This window comes from Cyprinodon variegatus, unplaced genomic scaffold (assembly GCF_000732505.1).
Source record: "Cyprinodon variegatus isolate N-32 unplaced genomic scaffold, C_variegatus-1.0 Scaffold141, whole genome shotgun sequence".
Lineage (NCBI taxonomy): Eukaryota > Metazoa > Chordata > Actinopteri > Cyprinodontiformes > Cyprinodontidae > Cyprinodon > Cyprinodon variegatus.
In genome coordinates, this window is record NW_015150594.1 from 1,095,938 (window position 1) to 1,112,431 (window position 16,494).

Here is a 16,494-nt window from a genome sequence, read left to right on the forward strand (position 1 = left end):
AAGGGCAACATGGAAACCTAACACATCATCCCAGTATGAAGTATGGGGGTGGCTCATATCAGAAAAATGTAACAGGCAGTACTGGAAAGGTGTGGGAGAGATTTTGACTGTTTGTGAGTTCACAACAAAGAGAGTACAGATTTTTGTTTTCACCAAATATGTTTTTGACAAGAACACAGGGAATGGACTCGGGGAGAACGGGAGAACGCAGCTTGCAAGCATAAATATGGGTCAATTAGAACAGAACACCACCACACACCCGGCTCATCTGGAGCTGCATTTCACCTCCTATTTTTAAAAGTCTCTAGATAATAATAAATTCTTACTGTTTTCATTAAGTGGGGGAATAATAGTTAACACAGTCAGATAAACACAAAATAAATTAACGTTTTGCCAAATAAAACAAAAAAATCGCCCTTAGAAAGGCTAAGGTTGGCCTCGGAGGTCTGCTGGTTGCCGCAGTTCTCTTGACATCTGAACTTTTTCTTTTAAATTACACACTAAATAAGACATATAAGACATATAGAGATGCTTAAAAGTATAAGAACTTTAAACTTATACTCTGAACTCTGTCACTGCTCCACTGATCACTGTCACTACCCAATCCGTACCGGAAGCACCATCGGCTCATTTGCGCATGTTCAAGCAGATAAGAATCCAGGTTGCCATAAATAATGTAATTATGGTACTAAAAGTACTTATTTCTATCCTTGAATAACTAAAGAATGCATTTCTTATGACTTTTCTGAGACAATTCAATGCTTTTTACATTATAGCTTGACTGATGTCATCATCAGATATGCTCAGAGTAGTCAGGCAAAATATGATTAAACAATGTTTAACTTTTTTTTTGTTATTTCTTTCTTTAGATCACACACTATATACCATAATGTTTACACGAAAGGAATAAATAAAACAAAAAGACTAGATTTATGTTTAAATCCAAAGCCAAAAAAGTTAGCTCCCAATAGTAGCGCAGAATACAGTTTCTGGTGCAGATAAGTGATAAAACAGAGAGGATTTTAATGCATTTATTTTATCAGGAAATACATTGTTAACCTTTAACACATTATAATTAAGTATAATTGCTATTTTTAAGGAGGGAAAAATGTAATCTAGTTCTTTTTTACAAATTAAAATCAAGGGTGACCCGGATGTATGTCTTGTTGCACATGCACAAATGAGCTGATAGTACGTGCTAACAGTACGGACTGGGTAGTGACAATACATGCTCGGTAAAGAGTGAGGGGCGAAAACGACATCCGAAGAATTTGTCCGTTATCGGTCTTGTGTACTTGTGAATTGGAACAGTTCTAGGGCTGAGGCTGAAGACGTTTAACCAGCACATGAAAAAAATGCACAAGTACACATATTTAGAAACGGCCTTTAACTCTGTTACCCTGGTTCTGTCAGGAAATATGGGCCGAAATTCCTTTATATTATCGTGAAATATATATATATATATATATATATATATATATATAATATATCATGTAGTTTTAAATAAAAATTAATGCAAGTTAATTTTGAATAAAAAAAAAAATGTTGCTAATTTGATGCCAAGCTAATTTGTTTCTTGTCTTTTTTTTTCTTTTTTTTTGCAAACGGAGATAATAAAACTGGCCTTAAAAAAGTTAAACTTTAATCTGCTTAAATGTGAGACTTATAAAAAAAAAACTCTTCATTTTTGGGGGGGATCTGGTAGTTGTGGGAGTCTGCTGTGCAGGGTTATTCCTGTAAAAAATTGCATATCATGTTCCAGTGCTTTTTCGAGTAGGAAACACAACTGCATCAACATACATGCAAAGGGGTTTTATTGTGTTAGATGTAGATGTAAGTTTTGTGGACAAAAAAAAACAGGTTGCAATAAGAGTTATGGATTTAAACTTTGGCAGCAATGTGCTTGTTCACTTCAATATCACACCACAGTGGTTGGGCAGATTTGTGCTGTTGCAAATCTGTATTTTTAAGCTTGTGTCTGCATCTGTGCATGTGGCCCGTACCTTTATCTGACTTCATAAATAATCCTGACTGTTCCCCCTCATTGCCTAAAGTGTTGTCTTGAGAAACGTTGGATAAGAATCAGCTCGGTTGCAGTTTAAGTGAGTGGTGGTGTTGGGAGGGGGATTGGAGAAAGGAAAGTAAGAAAGATGGAAGGTTCGAGGGAAGGGTGCTTAATACAGGGCACTGCAGCAAAAGCAGTGAAGTGTAAAAGGATTGTACCGCAGATTTTTCAGGACCTTGCTGAAATGGCCTCCTATGCCGCTCAGAAAACCTCCCTCACATTCTTTTATTGGCTGATTTAAAAAAGAAAAAAAGTCTATAAACTCACACTTCTTTGTTCATTGTTTTGGTTCATTTGAGCTTGTAAAATCGAGTGACATCACAGCACCCTAGCTCTACAGGGTTGAATTACACACAAAACTGAACATCTGTGGGGGGACTTCATCAGAGGGGTTGTTTCCCGTAAATGCTGCCCTCCATCTCTCATCTCAGCCCTTTCTTTACCCTCCTGTTGTCAGAGTGGATGCTCTTACTGTAAGACTTGCCTTGTAATTGTTTTTTTGGTTTTGTGGTTGCCATGAGTGGAGGCGTGGAAGAGAAGGAGGGATGACTGTAAGCAGGAATGGGGCCATAAATTAGGGACTTGGCTGGGGGAAGATGGGAGGATGGGGATCAGGTACCATAGGATAGAGGAGAATTGAGCACACAATGGCAGTTTTACTGATGAACTGTCCTCTAAATTCCTAAAAAGTTTTCTTCCACTGCAAAAACATAGATGAGCAAACTGAAATTGAAAGTAAGTTATAAAGCAACAGCTAGATTTAATCTTGTAATGCTGTCAACGGATTTCCCTCCACATGGTGTTTTTGGAATGCAGGTAGTTCCTTATTTTTTATTTGTTCTTTATCTTAATTACAAGATAGGACTAGAGTTGGGATTTGATTTTATTTTTACAGGTAAAGTAAGCTAAAATGACAAAGCAAACTGCCACAGGTGAAAGCAAGTATAGGGGGATATTCAGGGTTATTTCGAGGTGATTCAGTTTGGACAGCTATACGGATGACAGCATAACGATAAGATGTTGTGACAGGGGGAAAAAAACACAATCTGGGCAAAGAGATGCTCTGCAATATAAACAACACTGATGAAACTGTCAGCTTTTACTGAGGTGATCTTGGGGATGTCCACCTGTAAGTACTGTGTGTAAAAGCCTTTTAGGATCATCTCAAGCGTATATATTTTTCTTTATTGAACAAAAGTTTGCTTCTCTAAGTAGAACTGTTAGTGCACCCCAGCAGAAATGCTGAGACGCAGAATGATCTGATAATTTATACCTTGATGAAATGGGTGTTATCTGCTAATGGACACATTTCTTATAAAAATTTAAGATGTCTGGTTGAAGGTCACAGTATGATCCTCAATGTCTTATGCAGTCTTAAGGCAGAATGATTTTATCTGAATTATAACTGGTGCAGTATGACATGGGTAAAACAGACACTTGTCTGTACCGCATGCTGACCCTTCGAAGGATATCATCACTTGTTTTGACCTTTAGGATTCCATCTTCTCCTTCTTTTCAAACCCCACACTACCTCACCACACCTATATCTGGCCTTTGTTGTCCTCTGCAGGCTGCTCTCATCTCTTTGATTGATCTCTGCTTTCCCTTCATCCTGCATTGATGCCATTTGTGTTCTGTCAGCCCCTCTTCCCCCTTCACTTCAGCCAGCCAAACTAATGGGCTGTATCCACTACTTAATGGCACTGTTACATCATATGACTGGCTTCAGGCCATTATGGAAGGCCACAAAGCCACACTAAACCCCTTGGGGCAATCTCTTTATCTATGAGCTTTTTCTTTCCTTTCAGTCCTTCTGGACATGTTCATTGCTGTTCTGTTTTAAGTTGTTTCCTCTTATGTTGTTGATTACGCTATAATGACAGTTTTTTCTAAAGATGTTCTTCTGGATCTTAAGCTGTGTTCTTCAAATCTAATCTGCATTTATTAAATTTCCTATTAATGGTGTGCTTTTTACAACGGTATTAGTTCTATTCTTATCTTAGAAAATCAGAAGCCTTGAGCCAGTCACAGAAAACAGAGAAGGCAAACAGCACTCTGATAATCATACACTATAATTTCTCCAGTTTCTGACACAATTCAGGCTATTGTGTTTGATAAGAAATTCCATTAAACTCAGGTAGGAGCTTCAACAATTGTACTGTTCAGATATTACCTGACAAACAGGGTACAATTTGTGGTTTCAAATGTCTAATCAAGTAGCCATTTGCACAGGAGCATTACAGGGGGTCAGTTCTCTCTCCATTTGTTTATACTTTGGACACCTATGACTTACAGTACAAGACAGACTGAAAAAATCATTTGTTATTCTAAATATTTACAATAGAACTTTCCTTTCTCTCTTATAAACAATAAGAGCTGCACAAAGGAGTAAAAGGTGCATGAAGTATATACAGTGGATCCAGATACCGGTATATAAGTTGATGGTAAAAAATAAAGGAGATATATAAGTTGACTTATATGTACAGCATCTTATGTACAGTAAAGTGGTGGCAGGTAAAGTGCATTTTCTGGTTTGTCAAATAGATAAATAGTATGAGTTATTGCAGTGTTATTACACCAGGTTACAGTGCAGTGGCATTGCAAAGTCTGATGGCAGCAGGGATGAATGACCTGCGGTAGGGCTCCTTTTTACAAATGGGGTGTAGAAGTGTTTTACTAAAGGAGCTGCTGAGCTCCTCTGCAGTCTGGTGCAGGGGTGGAAGGTATTGTCCATGATGGATGTCAGATTGGACAGCCCCCTCCTCTCTGCCACTTCCTTTACCGAGTCCAGAGATAGAAATGGCCCTCCTCACTAGCTTGTTGAGCAAAACGTGGGAGACGATTCTTGAAAAAAACAGGAGCAAGTCAAATGCTTTTACCATCATGGAAGAAGAAGTGGAGGCAATGGAGGAGTATAATTACATTGGAGTTTACCTGGGTCACACAATAGACTGAAAAGACAGCTGTGAAGCAGAAAAGACCATGTTTTTTAAGGAAGCTCAGGTCCTTCTGTGTTTGCATCAAGATTAATATAGAAAATAAGGTAAATACAGACTTACTTCTTCTCTAGGTTTGTTGTGGAGAGCGTGGTCACTTCTGCCATCATCTGTTGGGAGAGGAGCATCAGAACAATTTAGGGATAGCCCTGATCATCCTCCTCTTCAGGCTGTTGCACATCAATATAGTCTTTAGTCTGAGGCTTCCTCATGTCCACTGCAAGACCACTACATCAGACGAAGGCTGCATGACTAGTGTTCATGTGGCGTCTATGGAAGCTCTTGAAATTGTACAATGACGGTCAAAGTCATTTAATCCGATTTGGAGTGAGTGAGAGAGATTTAACGTTTCTCTAACTTAAAAAGTCTATATTAATTTAACTGCTTTACTTTTCCCCGTGACTGAATAGAGTAATTTAAGATCAAACAACTTTTATTCTCAAATCCAACAGCCACATGGGGATAATTCTGGACTAAAACAACATAGAGGTGCAATAAGGTGGGACTTACATTTAGTAAATATATTTATTTACATTTATTAGAAATAAATGTAAGAATTAACATAGACTGGATGGAATTATATTATTTTTTTGAAAGAGAAAATGTTAACTATACACCATGGCATCACTTGAATATTTTGTTTAGAAATTAAAATTTAACCCATTGTTTTTTAGGTGTTCCTATATTTAACATATTATTGCCATCCTTCTCCTTATTGGTAATTCTTTGCCGTTTTGTATTGTGATACAATCACAATTACTGACTTTAAAACTGAAATGCACCCATCATCAAATGCTCCTTCAACAGACCAGTTCATGTGTGGTTTTACAGCTAAACAGATAAAAAAAAAAAACTTCTTGCTGTTATATTTAAAACTATAATTAGATTTATTATTGCTATCATGGCCATCCCTAATAGTACAAAAGAAACAATCCTAAAAAAAATTGCTTTGTGGGATTTGCAATTATTACTTTTTAGAATGCATTGTTATTACATGAAAATACAATTACAATCATAGTTATCTTTATTTCTCAAAACCTTAGAATATTGCACGAGTTCAGCTTTTTTGTTCTCAACCTTTTTGTATTAATGAATGCATCAATGCTTTGTTGTACAGAGCCTTTCTGCATGTGGCACTGCTAAGTAGTAATGTAAAGCCATGAGGTCTGCACGGGAAAATGACATCATTTTAGCACACAACTTTCTTTTACAAATTTTTTCTTCGTGGCTACATTTTTTAAAACAGTACATGTAGAGAGAAAATTGTAATTATGCAGACAGTTCCTTAGGCAAGACACTTTGAGCCTATGTGTAGTTCTTCAACCTCAGTCCTTCCCCATGAAGCTCCCCGAAATCCTCGAATGGATTTTGCTTGACAAACTTCCCAGGGAAGGTTACAGATATTCCTGTTTCTTGCGCACCTTTTACCTACCAGCATTTTTTCTTCCACTCAATGTTCCACAACTGTTTAGATGCAGCACTCTGTGAACACCCATCTTCTTTAGCAATGGCCTTTTGTAGCTACTCTTCCTGATTACAGGGTGTCAGCGAATGTCCGCTGGAAACCTTTCAAGTCAGCAGTCTTCCTCCTGGTAATGTAACCTTCTGACCCAAGCTTGGAGACCAATTAAAGGCTTTGGAAAAGTTTGCAGTTGTTTAGAGCTGTTTATGGTATGACATAAGCCTTTTACAATATATCACTTTGTTTTCTAAAAAATCAAATTTCCCATTTGAAATATCTGTAATATCTGTCCATAACAATGAAAATGTGAAGAAATAAAGGATTTAAAGATAATCCACACTATGTATATGTTACCTAAAGAGGGATATTATGCTACAACAAAAACTATGTTAAGGCTTTGGTACATCTTTGCCAGAGGTGCAAGTATTTCTTATGACTATTTCAAGTAGTTTTGAAAGTATGTATGGGGTAGTCTAATATGAATGTGAAAATTCATAAGATAGATGTTATAACAGGAAGAACATGTGAGAATTAAAACATTTGAAAAGCAGGAAAATCTTTACTCTCATATCAAACTATCAAGACACTATCTTTTTGAAAATTATATATTTTTTAATCAACCATCAGGCTTGTTTCCCAGTTTTCACCATCTGAAAAAAATAGAAGAAAAAAATATATTAGACGCAGAGGCGCCTATTACCAGCAATCTGTTTTTTTTCTATGGCACTAATGTTAAGATGACCCACTAGTATCACACTTTCTTTGATAACGCTAACTCTTAGTGGATAAATACTCAAATAAATATGAAATTCAGACTGTCATACTTTTCAACCTCTTCACCAGCCTGCAAATGCCACACTGATTATGCTGCACACAGCCTGTTTTAACAAGTTTTAATGCAAATACCAGAACCTATACATAATATCAATGTATCTGGTACAAAACAACAACTTTTAAAAACGAAAGCAAAAGTCAAAACAAGGAGGAGACAATCAATACAGGGTTGCAGGAGGAAGTGTGTAGCAGGCAAAAATATAGGGCAGCATTTGCATCAGAGGGAAATTTGGGAGAGGGCGGTGTCTACACACTAAAAGTTGGCCTTCAGTTTTCTTATCTGTTATGGTTGTTTGGGGAATACAACTGCTAGTCTGAGATAGGAAATACAAAGAAAGAGGACAGTAGGGGGAAAAAAAACAGCAAAGTTTTTTGTTTTTTAAAACTGGGGATGTTAGTAGGTGACAAAAACTTCTCCACCTCACTGTAGCTGAAGTGTCTCAGCCAGATGGTATTTGTCTAAAAGTGGAAGATAGGAAGGCTAGAAATAAACTGTTCGGGACAGCTCGTTGATAAGATGCATCCTGAGATCAGAGACTGCTGGAACACCTGGCGCTTCCTCAACCAGAGCAAATGCTCACAGGTTTTGCTTCTGGATTTAAGACCTTGGTCAACATTCGGCATACTGTCTCTAATTAAGCTAATTTATTCAACGTATGTAGCCAAACCCCTTTAGGATACTCCTATCTTAAATTTAATGACCAATTTTTACTTTTCTCATAAACTTTTCTCTCTGAAAACATTTTAGCTGTAGATATTTTGTAGATCATGCAATTCATCCATCTCTGTTATGTAGATGTATCTGAGGGCTCAGTATAAGACTGTAAATATTTATAACCACCTCACTGTGCATAAGACTCATCCTCCACAGATCTGTGCTCCGGCTTTCCTTGCCGGCTCTTTCCTTGTCCTACTTGTTGCACCATCTGACAGCCCCATGAAGTGTCTAAATCTATCTGAGCAGCATGCACTGTGCTTTCTTCCCTCAAGACTTACCAGTTGGAATCTGCTCATTACCATGACAGAAACTTGTCTATAATGTAGACTCAAGTTGCTGGTAAACACACTGGATTTAGTAGAGGTAGCTCAGGTGTATTGATGGAATGTGCATCTGTTTCTGCATGTGCATTTTAGCCTTTAGTTTAATATGAGCACAAGCAGAACCTTCTTCACAATCAGGTCAGCATTGATAACACATTAGAGAAAATTCTGCCATTAGATAAGCATACTCCTCTCCGACTGTGCATTTTGGAAATTTCTGGCTAGAAACTGGGACGTTTTTAGGATACCTCATTATGCAATTCCCTGATTTATGCTTCTCGGCACAATCTAACAATCACAACCTTTAATATGAATGCTCAATTTGACATCTTCGCCCACCTTCTTTTTAGTGTTCTCACCTTCTTGAAAAAGAAAATCAGCTCCAGCCTCAGTCACCTATACTTCTAATAAGTGTTACATCCATGTGCAGATATGAAACCCATAATCTTGTAGTTGTTTTCCTCTGCATGTTAGTTTTTCATACTCAATAGGTCTTTTAGCCCGATGCAGTTGGGAAGCTCATTCCTTACTCTTTTTGTCAGTGAAATTATATCCTTTTATACTCTACTCCAGGACTTGTTGTAATTTGGTTTCTGTGTTGTTTTTGTCTTTGTCCTTCTGACACATTTTTGATATCTTTTCACCTTTTGCATGATTCTGTTCACATTTTTTAAAAGCTTTCTGTTTGCTGCGTTTCAAACCTTGGTTTTCTGAAATAGTTGATGGTAGGGCTTCAGGTGGTGGATCATTTACTGCCTTCAGTCTGTGGAAGTGATTATCCAGCTGGATGTCTTGGCCTGCTGTATACAGTGCCTTGAAAATACATGTACTCCTATTTAGGTATATAATTTTTCACGATATAGAAACAAATGTATTTTTACTTTTCTCTTTTTTTCTACTTTTTTTATTTAAGAATTTTGGCATGTATTTTTATTCAGGTCCACAATAATTGGAGCTTCAGCTTTTAAGTCTTTCGGGGCACATCTGTACCATGATTGCAGCTTAAAAACATAGGCAGAGAAGGACATTTGTCTCAGTATCAACTTTAAAGTCCAGCACAGATGATTTTTTAATGAATTGATTTTTTAATCATGTGAGTATCTTCTTTCACGCTTTCCGTATCACCTACATGGATTGGGAAAACCTTAAAAATGCACTTTTATGCCATTCTTTCAGTTGTCTTTATCCTTGTCTTGTAGAGGTTCGATTTGTGAAGTTCATGGGTTTTTTCATATCAACAATTCTTTTTCACCAGAGCTTTAGATCTCTGAGGCTGCTGCAGGGTTGGATACATACATTTACACAACAGATTTTATTTTAACAAAATTTTACCATCATCCCACCCCTATAGTCTCCTTTTTATTGATTTGATGCATATAATCACAATATAATAGGAAAAGAAAAGCTGTGAAAGAGTTCTTAGGCTTACTGTTAGTTCCTGTGTGGTAAAAGCCTGTTTATTTTGGTCTTTAAATTAATGTTGTCACTCCTCAATGTTAGCCTGCTAATAACAGGGGACTAACAGAATGATTCTAGGGCTGCGTCACTTTTTCTGTCCTCCCCTGGGCTGCAGTGTCTATTTGTCTCATCCTCATGTATAATTCACATCTGGTCGCAACGTTTTCCCCAAGACTTAGCTTTCCACGTTAAAAGTTGGCATTGGTAAGGAGATTTTTCTGCTCTGCTGGGAAGTTTTTCCTACTTGATTTTTTTTTTCAAGAAATGTAATTGTTCTTTTTCTTTTCTCTCTCTCTCTTTCTCTCCTCGTTTCTTTCTCTCGTCCTTTCAGATAAATGTCCTTTTTTTTTGCTCTACAAGAAACCATTTTCATTGTTTTGTACAATGCTTTCAAATTAAGGATCGATTCATATTACTAGGTGTAATTTGGAAATTTTTTGGAGAAAGTTTTACAGAGCAGCCTTTTATTTTGGGATTTCTACATCACAAAAGAAAGAAGAAAAAAGAAAAGCTGTTAAATCTTTCACTTGGTCAAGACAAGTTGGGAATTTAAGCTGGAAAGATAAGAAAAATACTAAATGGTTAGAGCAAGAATAATGTTAGAATATAAATACTATTTTTAAATGGTTGAGTTGGATGTTTATAAAAATGTTGGGGATCGTGAGATTATTCGGTTCATTTTAAATAATGGAGGTTTACTTATGAACCAGTTGAGTTAAGACGAGTGTTTATTACTGAGTGAATAAATGACTTTTTAAAAAGTTAAAAGTCTTCCTTACTTTCTCTTTCTCTCTTTTTCTCTTTTTTCTGTCTTCTTATCTCTTTAATTCACTCACTCACTTACATCTACATACTAAGGGGGAAAATACTGTATTTAGCTTACTTTAGTCATGACATTTGGGTTCCCTTAAAGGGGAAATTAATTCAAACTCAAAATCTGGTGTGAACGCGAAGGATGGAGGATGAGTACTTTATGACACACATTTGTGCTTTGTCAGTTCAAGTGATGACTATGTTTAAGAGTGAGAACCAACTAATACAAGACCATTGCTGAGGTTTCTGCTGGTCATAAAGTTAATGAATCTACATGTTATAAAAGGCTTAAGCAGAAACTTGATCTAATAACAAGTGTCCTCAATTTGTCTTTTCCCCTCACAGTGTCTCTTCAGGACATCACCATGAGGAAGGCCTTCAGGAGTTCTACCATTCAGGACCAGCAGCTGTTTGACCGCTCATCCCTCCCCGTCCCTCTGCAGGAAAGCCTCCAGACCTGCGAGGAGCCGCCTCCTCTCAACATCCTCACGCCCTACAGGTCTGAAAACTGTTGTTTCATGCAAAAACCTACGGTGGACCTTAAGTGCGAACCACATCAACAAATCGTTAAGCACAACTCCAAATTTTGAAGAAATAAAAACGTAACAACATATTTAGAAAACACAACTTATTCAAAGATGCAACATTTTCAGAATCACATCATTAACATGAGAACTCATTGATTGGACGACAGCAGCGTTTGGCTTTTAAACTGGAATTCATTCTGCTTATACTTACTCATTAAACATTAGAACAGAAAAGGCAGACTGACTTCCAGTTTAAAAGCCTGTCATCCAATCAGCGAGGTCTCAGGTTTCCCAATAATATCTACCTCGTCTGGCTGGTTAATGTCATCGTGAAAATGTTGCTTTGTTTCTAAATATGCTTGTGTGTTTTTTATTACGTTCTGTCGTTTTTTAATTTGTAGTTGTGTTTAAAGATTTATTGATGTGGTTCGCACTTAAGGGCCACCGTAAAACACTTTTACCTCATCACAGTGGCCATCATGAAGTTAATGAAATTATCTTTTAAATGCACCTTTGGCAACCAGTGAAAATAATTTATGAACGTTTGAATACCACAGCGCTATCAGAGGGAACTGATATGATAGTGGATAAAAAAAAAAAAAATGTGTTCTTTTGCTTGTTTTTCTGATTTTCTTGACTGTTCCGAACCATATTTTATCACACAAAGGAATTTTTGACCAGAAGCAGCAGCAGCATTAAGTTTTTCAAAAGCACCAGGCTTAAAAATAACAAATTTATTTTCCAAAATCATCTGTCCTCTTGTTTAAATAGGTCAGCGTGTCACATAGTTGGGCTGATATTTTCTTTCTCTAAAGCTTTTCTTAACACCTGTGCTTTCATGCTGCTGAAAGAGCCAAGCTGATTGAGATTTTGATGCTTTAAAACAAAATGTACAAATTAAGATGGTAATACCAGGGTATTTCTTTGCAGGAATACTGTAGAAGAACTGTGTGATTAAAACATATCCATGCAATGGGATTCTGCACAAATTCAGAATAAACCAGAGGCATTGATCTGTGCTGTAATAAGAGTTTTATGTGTAAAGAGGTATAGTCGTGAGCAGAGTATTTATGTACTCAGCTTTTATATACTCTGCATATACGCTGTGATCAGACTGTGTTTTTCTTGCAAATTTTCACAAATTGAGCTGAAGAAGCTAAAGCAAATCATGCTTTGAGACAGGCTCGTAAGGACAGAAATGCCAATTTAAATTGGTATCTTGTATGTATCAAAACCACACTATATCATTTTGTGAGTTCCAGTCATTTTGTGCTCAGGGTCTTGTAGCTACCAAACAAAAACAACTCTCAGCCAGATATCAGATTAAAAAGAAAGAGAATAAAATCCTAAGTAAAAAAAAAAAAAACTTTAAATGACTTTCAGTAAAGGCAAAAGCAAAAAAAAAAATATTGATCAGTACCACTTCAAAATAGTTACAAGAAAACCAGATGATGAAAACAAAAAAATTAAGAAAAAGAGACTGTTTAAAAAATCTACAGCATGCAAAATCTACTTTTTCTGAGCAATATAATATTATTCTGGTAATGTGACGTCAAGCTTAAAGGTATAGTGGAGGATTTCCGTGAATTTTTTAAAAGAACCGCCCTTTCCACTTTTCCGAGAGGGAACGCCTATTAAACGTGCACAAGCCCATTTCTCCTCGTGCACCCTCTGTTTAAAAGTTGCTGTTTGCATCGCTCACGCAAGCTTGCTTTCAAAAAGAAGATTTGCAATTTTCCATTATGTCAGGCTCATCACCGGTAAGTGAAAAAGGGGACGAGCATGTGGGACAGCCTTATGTAAGCATGTCACCAGATGATTGACAAATAGGATGACCTCTTATTTTGATGATCCACCCAGAAAAAGAACATCCTCCACTATACCTTTAAGCTTTACTCCCCAAACTCTAGACGAATTGGGTCTTTTAGCACCAAGCAGAAACTTTTCTTAGCTACTGCAAAGTTGCAGAATTTTACGCGGGTGTAAAATGTTTATTTGTTTATTCTACCTGTTTATTCTACCTAAAGAACAGTCTAATCACTAGGGGAGTTGTTACCATGCTACAGCAGCTATGGAGCAATGCAGTTGAAGGCAGATCACTGTGAGAAAAATCCCTTTGTAATTGGCTGAAAGAAAATAATATCCCATAAAATAATGAATACCTGTAATTTAAAGGCAATATTTCCTGATATGCGTGCCTTGAGTTGACCTTGGGAGGGTTAAAAAAGCATGAAGTCAAACCTTAAAGACATTTTCTTACCCGGTTTTCAGCGATGAAATTCATGTTGATCATAATTAGAAATTGGTTTCTTACATTTACCGTACTTTGAATGTAAAAAAAAACAGCATGTTAAAAGAAAACCAGTTCAAGGATAACATCCCTGTAGCTGTTTATGAAGGTCATTACTTGGTCTGTTCTGCTTCTTTGGTTTTCATCTTCTGTCTTTTTTTCCTCAGAATTCCACTGAATTTTAGTCTCCTTCTCCTCCTCTAGAGCTGATTGGTTCATCAGAGCTGAATGGGTGATCAGGCTTATCAGGGGTGATAGTTTCATTCCTTTGATTAATAATTTAACCCTCAACTAGATTTTTTTTTTATCTTGCTGTTCATTCTTTCATCCTTTTCACTTACTGTTTTCTTTTCATTATGTTTTCTACTCTTTTCCTCATTGCCTCACACCACTCTCTCCTAGACCTCCCCAGGCACTTATTCTCCAGATGTACCCTTAAGACAGCTTCTACTCTGCTTTTATTTCTCCTTTTTATACACGAGCATGTAAATAACTCCAAACCAAATAAAAATACCAAAGCATAATGATTTACACTCAAATCATACCTGCTGCAGCACAAACCCACACTTCAGTAGCTTTCTCAGTCTTCCCCTGCCTTATCACATTGTTAAATTCCATTTTGTTCCCTTTGTTGTGTTGCATATCATTTAACTTTCCACTCCTTCTGTTTGAAGCCGATTCTTTTCATCTCTTATGTGCTCGCTCTTATTGGTGTCATTGCCTATTAATTGCCTCCCAAGACGTAGCAGAGGCTGGATAAAGCAAACTACTCACGGATTAAAGTTAACAGCCAAGACGCTTCAGATATTTTTTTATGTCTCAAAAACAGGCAGGAGTGTGCCCCATCTTTCATCTATCCAAGTCAGGTTTTCAAACATAACAGGTCAAGGAGCCCTACCCCAATATTCCTCTCCCCTGCCAATCTCTGCAACACAACACAGGCATTTCCATGCTAAAAGCGGAACATTTCTGTCAGTTCAGACTTCTGTGTTTACTCCAGGTTCTCCTCCCAGTAAGAGATGGCAGGAAAGGGACTCACCCATGTGGCCTTCTCATCAAATACCCTAACGACCCTAGCTGATTTCTTTAGATTTTTAAAGAGACGTAGCTCTACTTCAAGGTCCCCTGAGATAACTGAGATCGTCACCCTATTCCAATCCAGTTAAATGCTACAGAAGGAGCTCAAATCAGTCGTTTCAGGATCTAGATCTTTTTGTAATAATTCATATAATCTGACACAGGTGTGGTTTAGCACAAATAATGTTATAAATTGAAATATTTTCTTTGTGTTTTTTTTTTTTTACCAAACAAGCCAAAGAAGCCTGTGGTTAACTACAGAACAGACAGTCAACAATACACCAAGGCTCCTGGACTCCCTGTTTGAGATAGAATCTGACCCTGATCTGGCAGAAGTCCATCTTTTTTCTGACCTATGGCTTCAGATAGTTATGATGTAAAACTTTAACACTTTTCCAGATCACACTGGATATAATCTCCTTAGCTAAATATGACTGATAGTGGCCTTTTTTTTTTTTTAAATACTTAAAAGTTGTCACGTAATCTATGTCAAAGTGTTCCATTATGCTGGAAAAAGCACCGTTGTTTGCTAATTTGTTCCTGATTCACTGTGCTACAGTGCTGCTGAAAAGGGGTTTAATATAATTATTTATTAACAACACATTTTAATAAAAAAAAGGGTTGTGAGAGCATTTCCTTGGACAAGAGACAAGATTTAATCTTTTATTTATCCCCAAGGATTTTTTTCCCAGATGTCCCAAATAGTATAAAGCTTCAAGGGAAAAAAACAACTAAAAACAACAACCTCCTGCAGACCAATGATGCTTCCTGCACAATGTCAGTCTGTTTTAAAGGTTTTACTTGGACAAAAGTAAACTATTTGCTTTTTTTTTGCATTTGGAGACATAAAACTTGACTGCTGCTGTTCCTTTGCAAGCAATGAACAATTAGAATTCCAATTAAGACAGTCCTGGCACTTTGTGGACTTTCTTGGCTGACCAGAAGCTTTATTCCTCTTTAATGCAAGGTCACTATGATGGCACTGGTTTCCTTGGATGCAACCATGGTTTACAAAAAGGAATAATCCCTAAGAACTAAGAACTTGTGGTATTTGAAAAAAAAAACATCTGCTCCTCTAGTTTAGTTAAAATAATGGAGTGGATATCAGCTTTCCGGTTCTTGTTAACACTTTCCCTGTGACCTATGGAAAAGATCACTGAAGTAATTCTTGTATGTTACATTATGGCAGGGCTAATGATGAAGCCAATTTTTATGAACGCTTGTTAAATTGGCAGATAATTGCATTTAAAATGTTTTGTGTACTATAACCACACAAAGAAAGAAAACAAATGTAAATACATTTACATAAACTTTTTCCTGTGTTTTAAAACATTCAATAAAAACTTCTATGTTAAAATGTTGTTGATACCTTTTCAATGATGGTATAATATGTTCAAGTGGAAAAGAAAACTTTACAACTATACAATTTTTTTTGCATCTTGGACTTGTATCCTACTTTTTAAGGAAATATCTTTTATAGCAGAAAAACAAACACAGGAGGATGGTCAATTGGTTCATATTACAAAACTCCATAAAAGAATCAAAGAATAATTTAATTTAGGATCTTGTTTTGATAATTTTCTCGTCAAAAGGGAACCTCTTTAATGCAATATCAAGGCCTGTTTCTTCTCCATTATCATCAGTAGTAATAGAGTCCTGGGTAATATAGGGCAGGAAAACAAGAAAGCAAATGTGAATTATTGCAAATAATATGCATATAAAAAATAGTAAGCAAGAAAGACATGGAAAGAAAGATGAACAACAAGACATTGAAGTATCTTATTCATTTTAATATTGCATTAATTTCTGTAATTATGTTACTAAAAATAGAATTGATTGGGAAATGCCATTTTTCAGCTTTTTCTGTGGTTTGATATACCCCACAGCACTAACTGAATTTCCTACTGCATGAAACCAATGACATCAGATTT

The 16,494-nt window shown here is 36.6% G+C and overlaps 1 protein-coding gene across 3 annotated transcripts in view; it reads left to right on the plus strand.

Annotated features, from left to right (window-relative positions):
* wasf1 (WAS protein family member 1) overlaps nucleotides 1-16,494 on the plus strand; it is a 69,754-nt gene that overhangs the window by 33,632 nt on the left and 19,628 nt on the right. For all 3 annotated transcript variants that reach the window (XM_015376780.1, XM_015376782.1, XM_015376781.1), the window contains exon 4: nucleotides 11,015-11,168. In XM_015376780.1, the coding sequence (XP_015232266.1) occupies nucleotides 11,015-11,168 (154 nt within the window). The remainder of the gene's footprint in view (nucleotides 1-11,014; nucleotides 11,169-16,494) is intronic.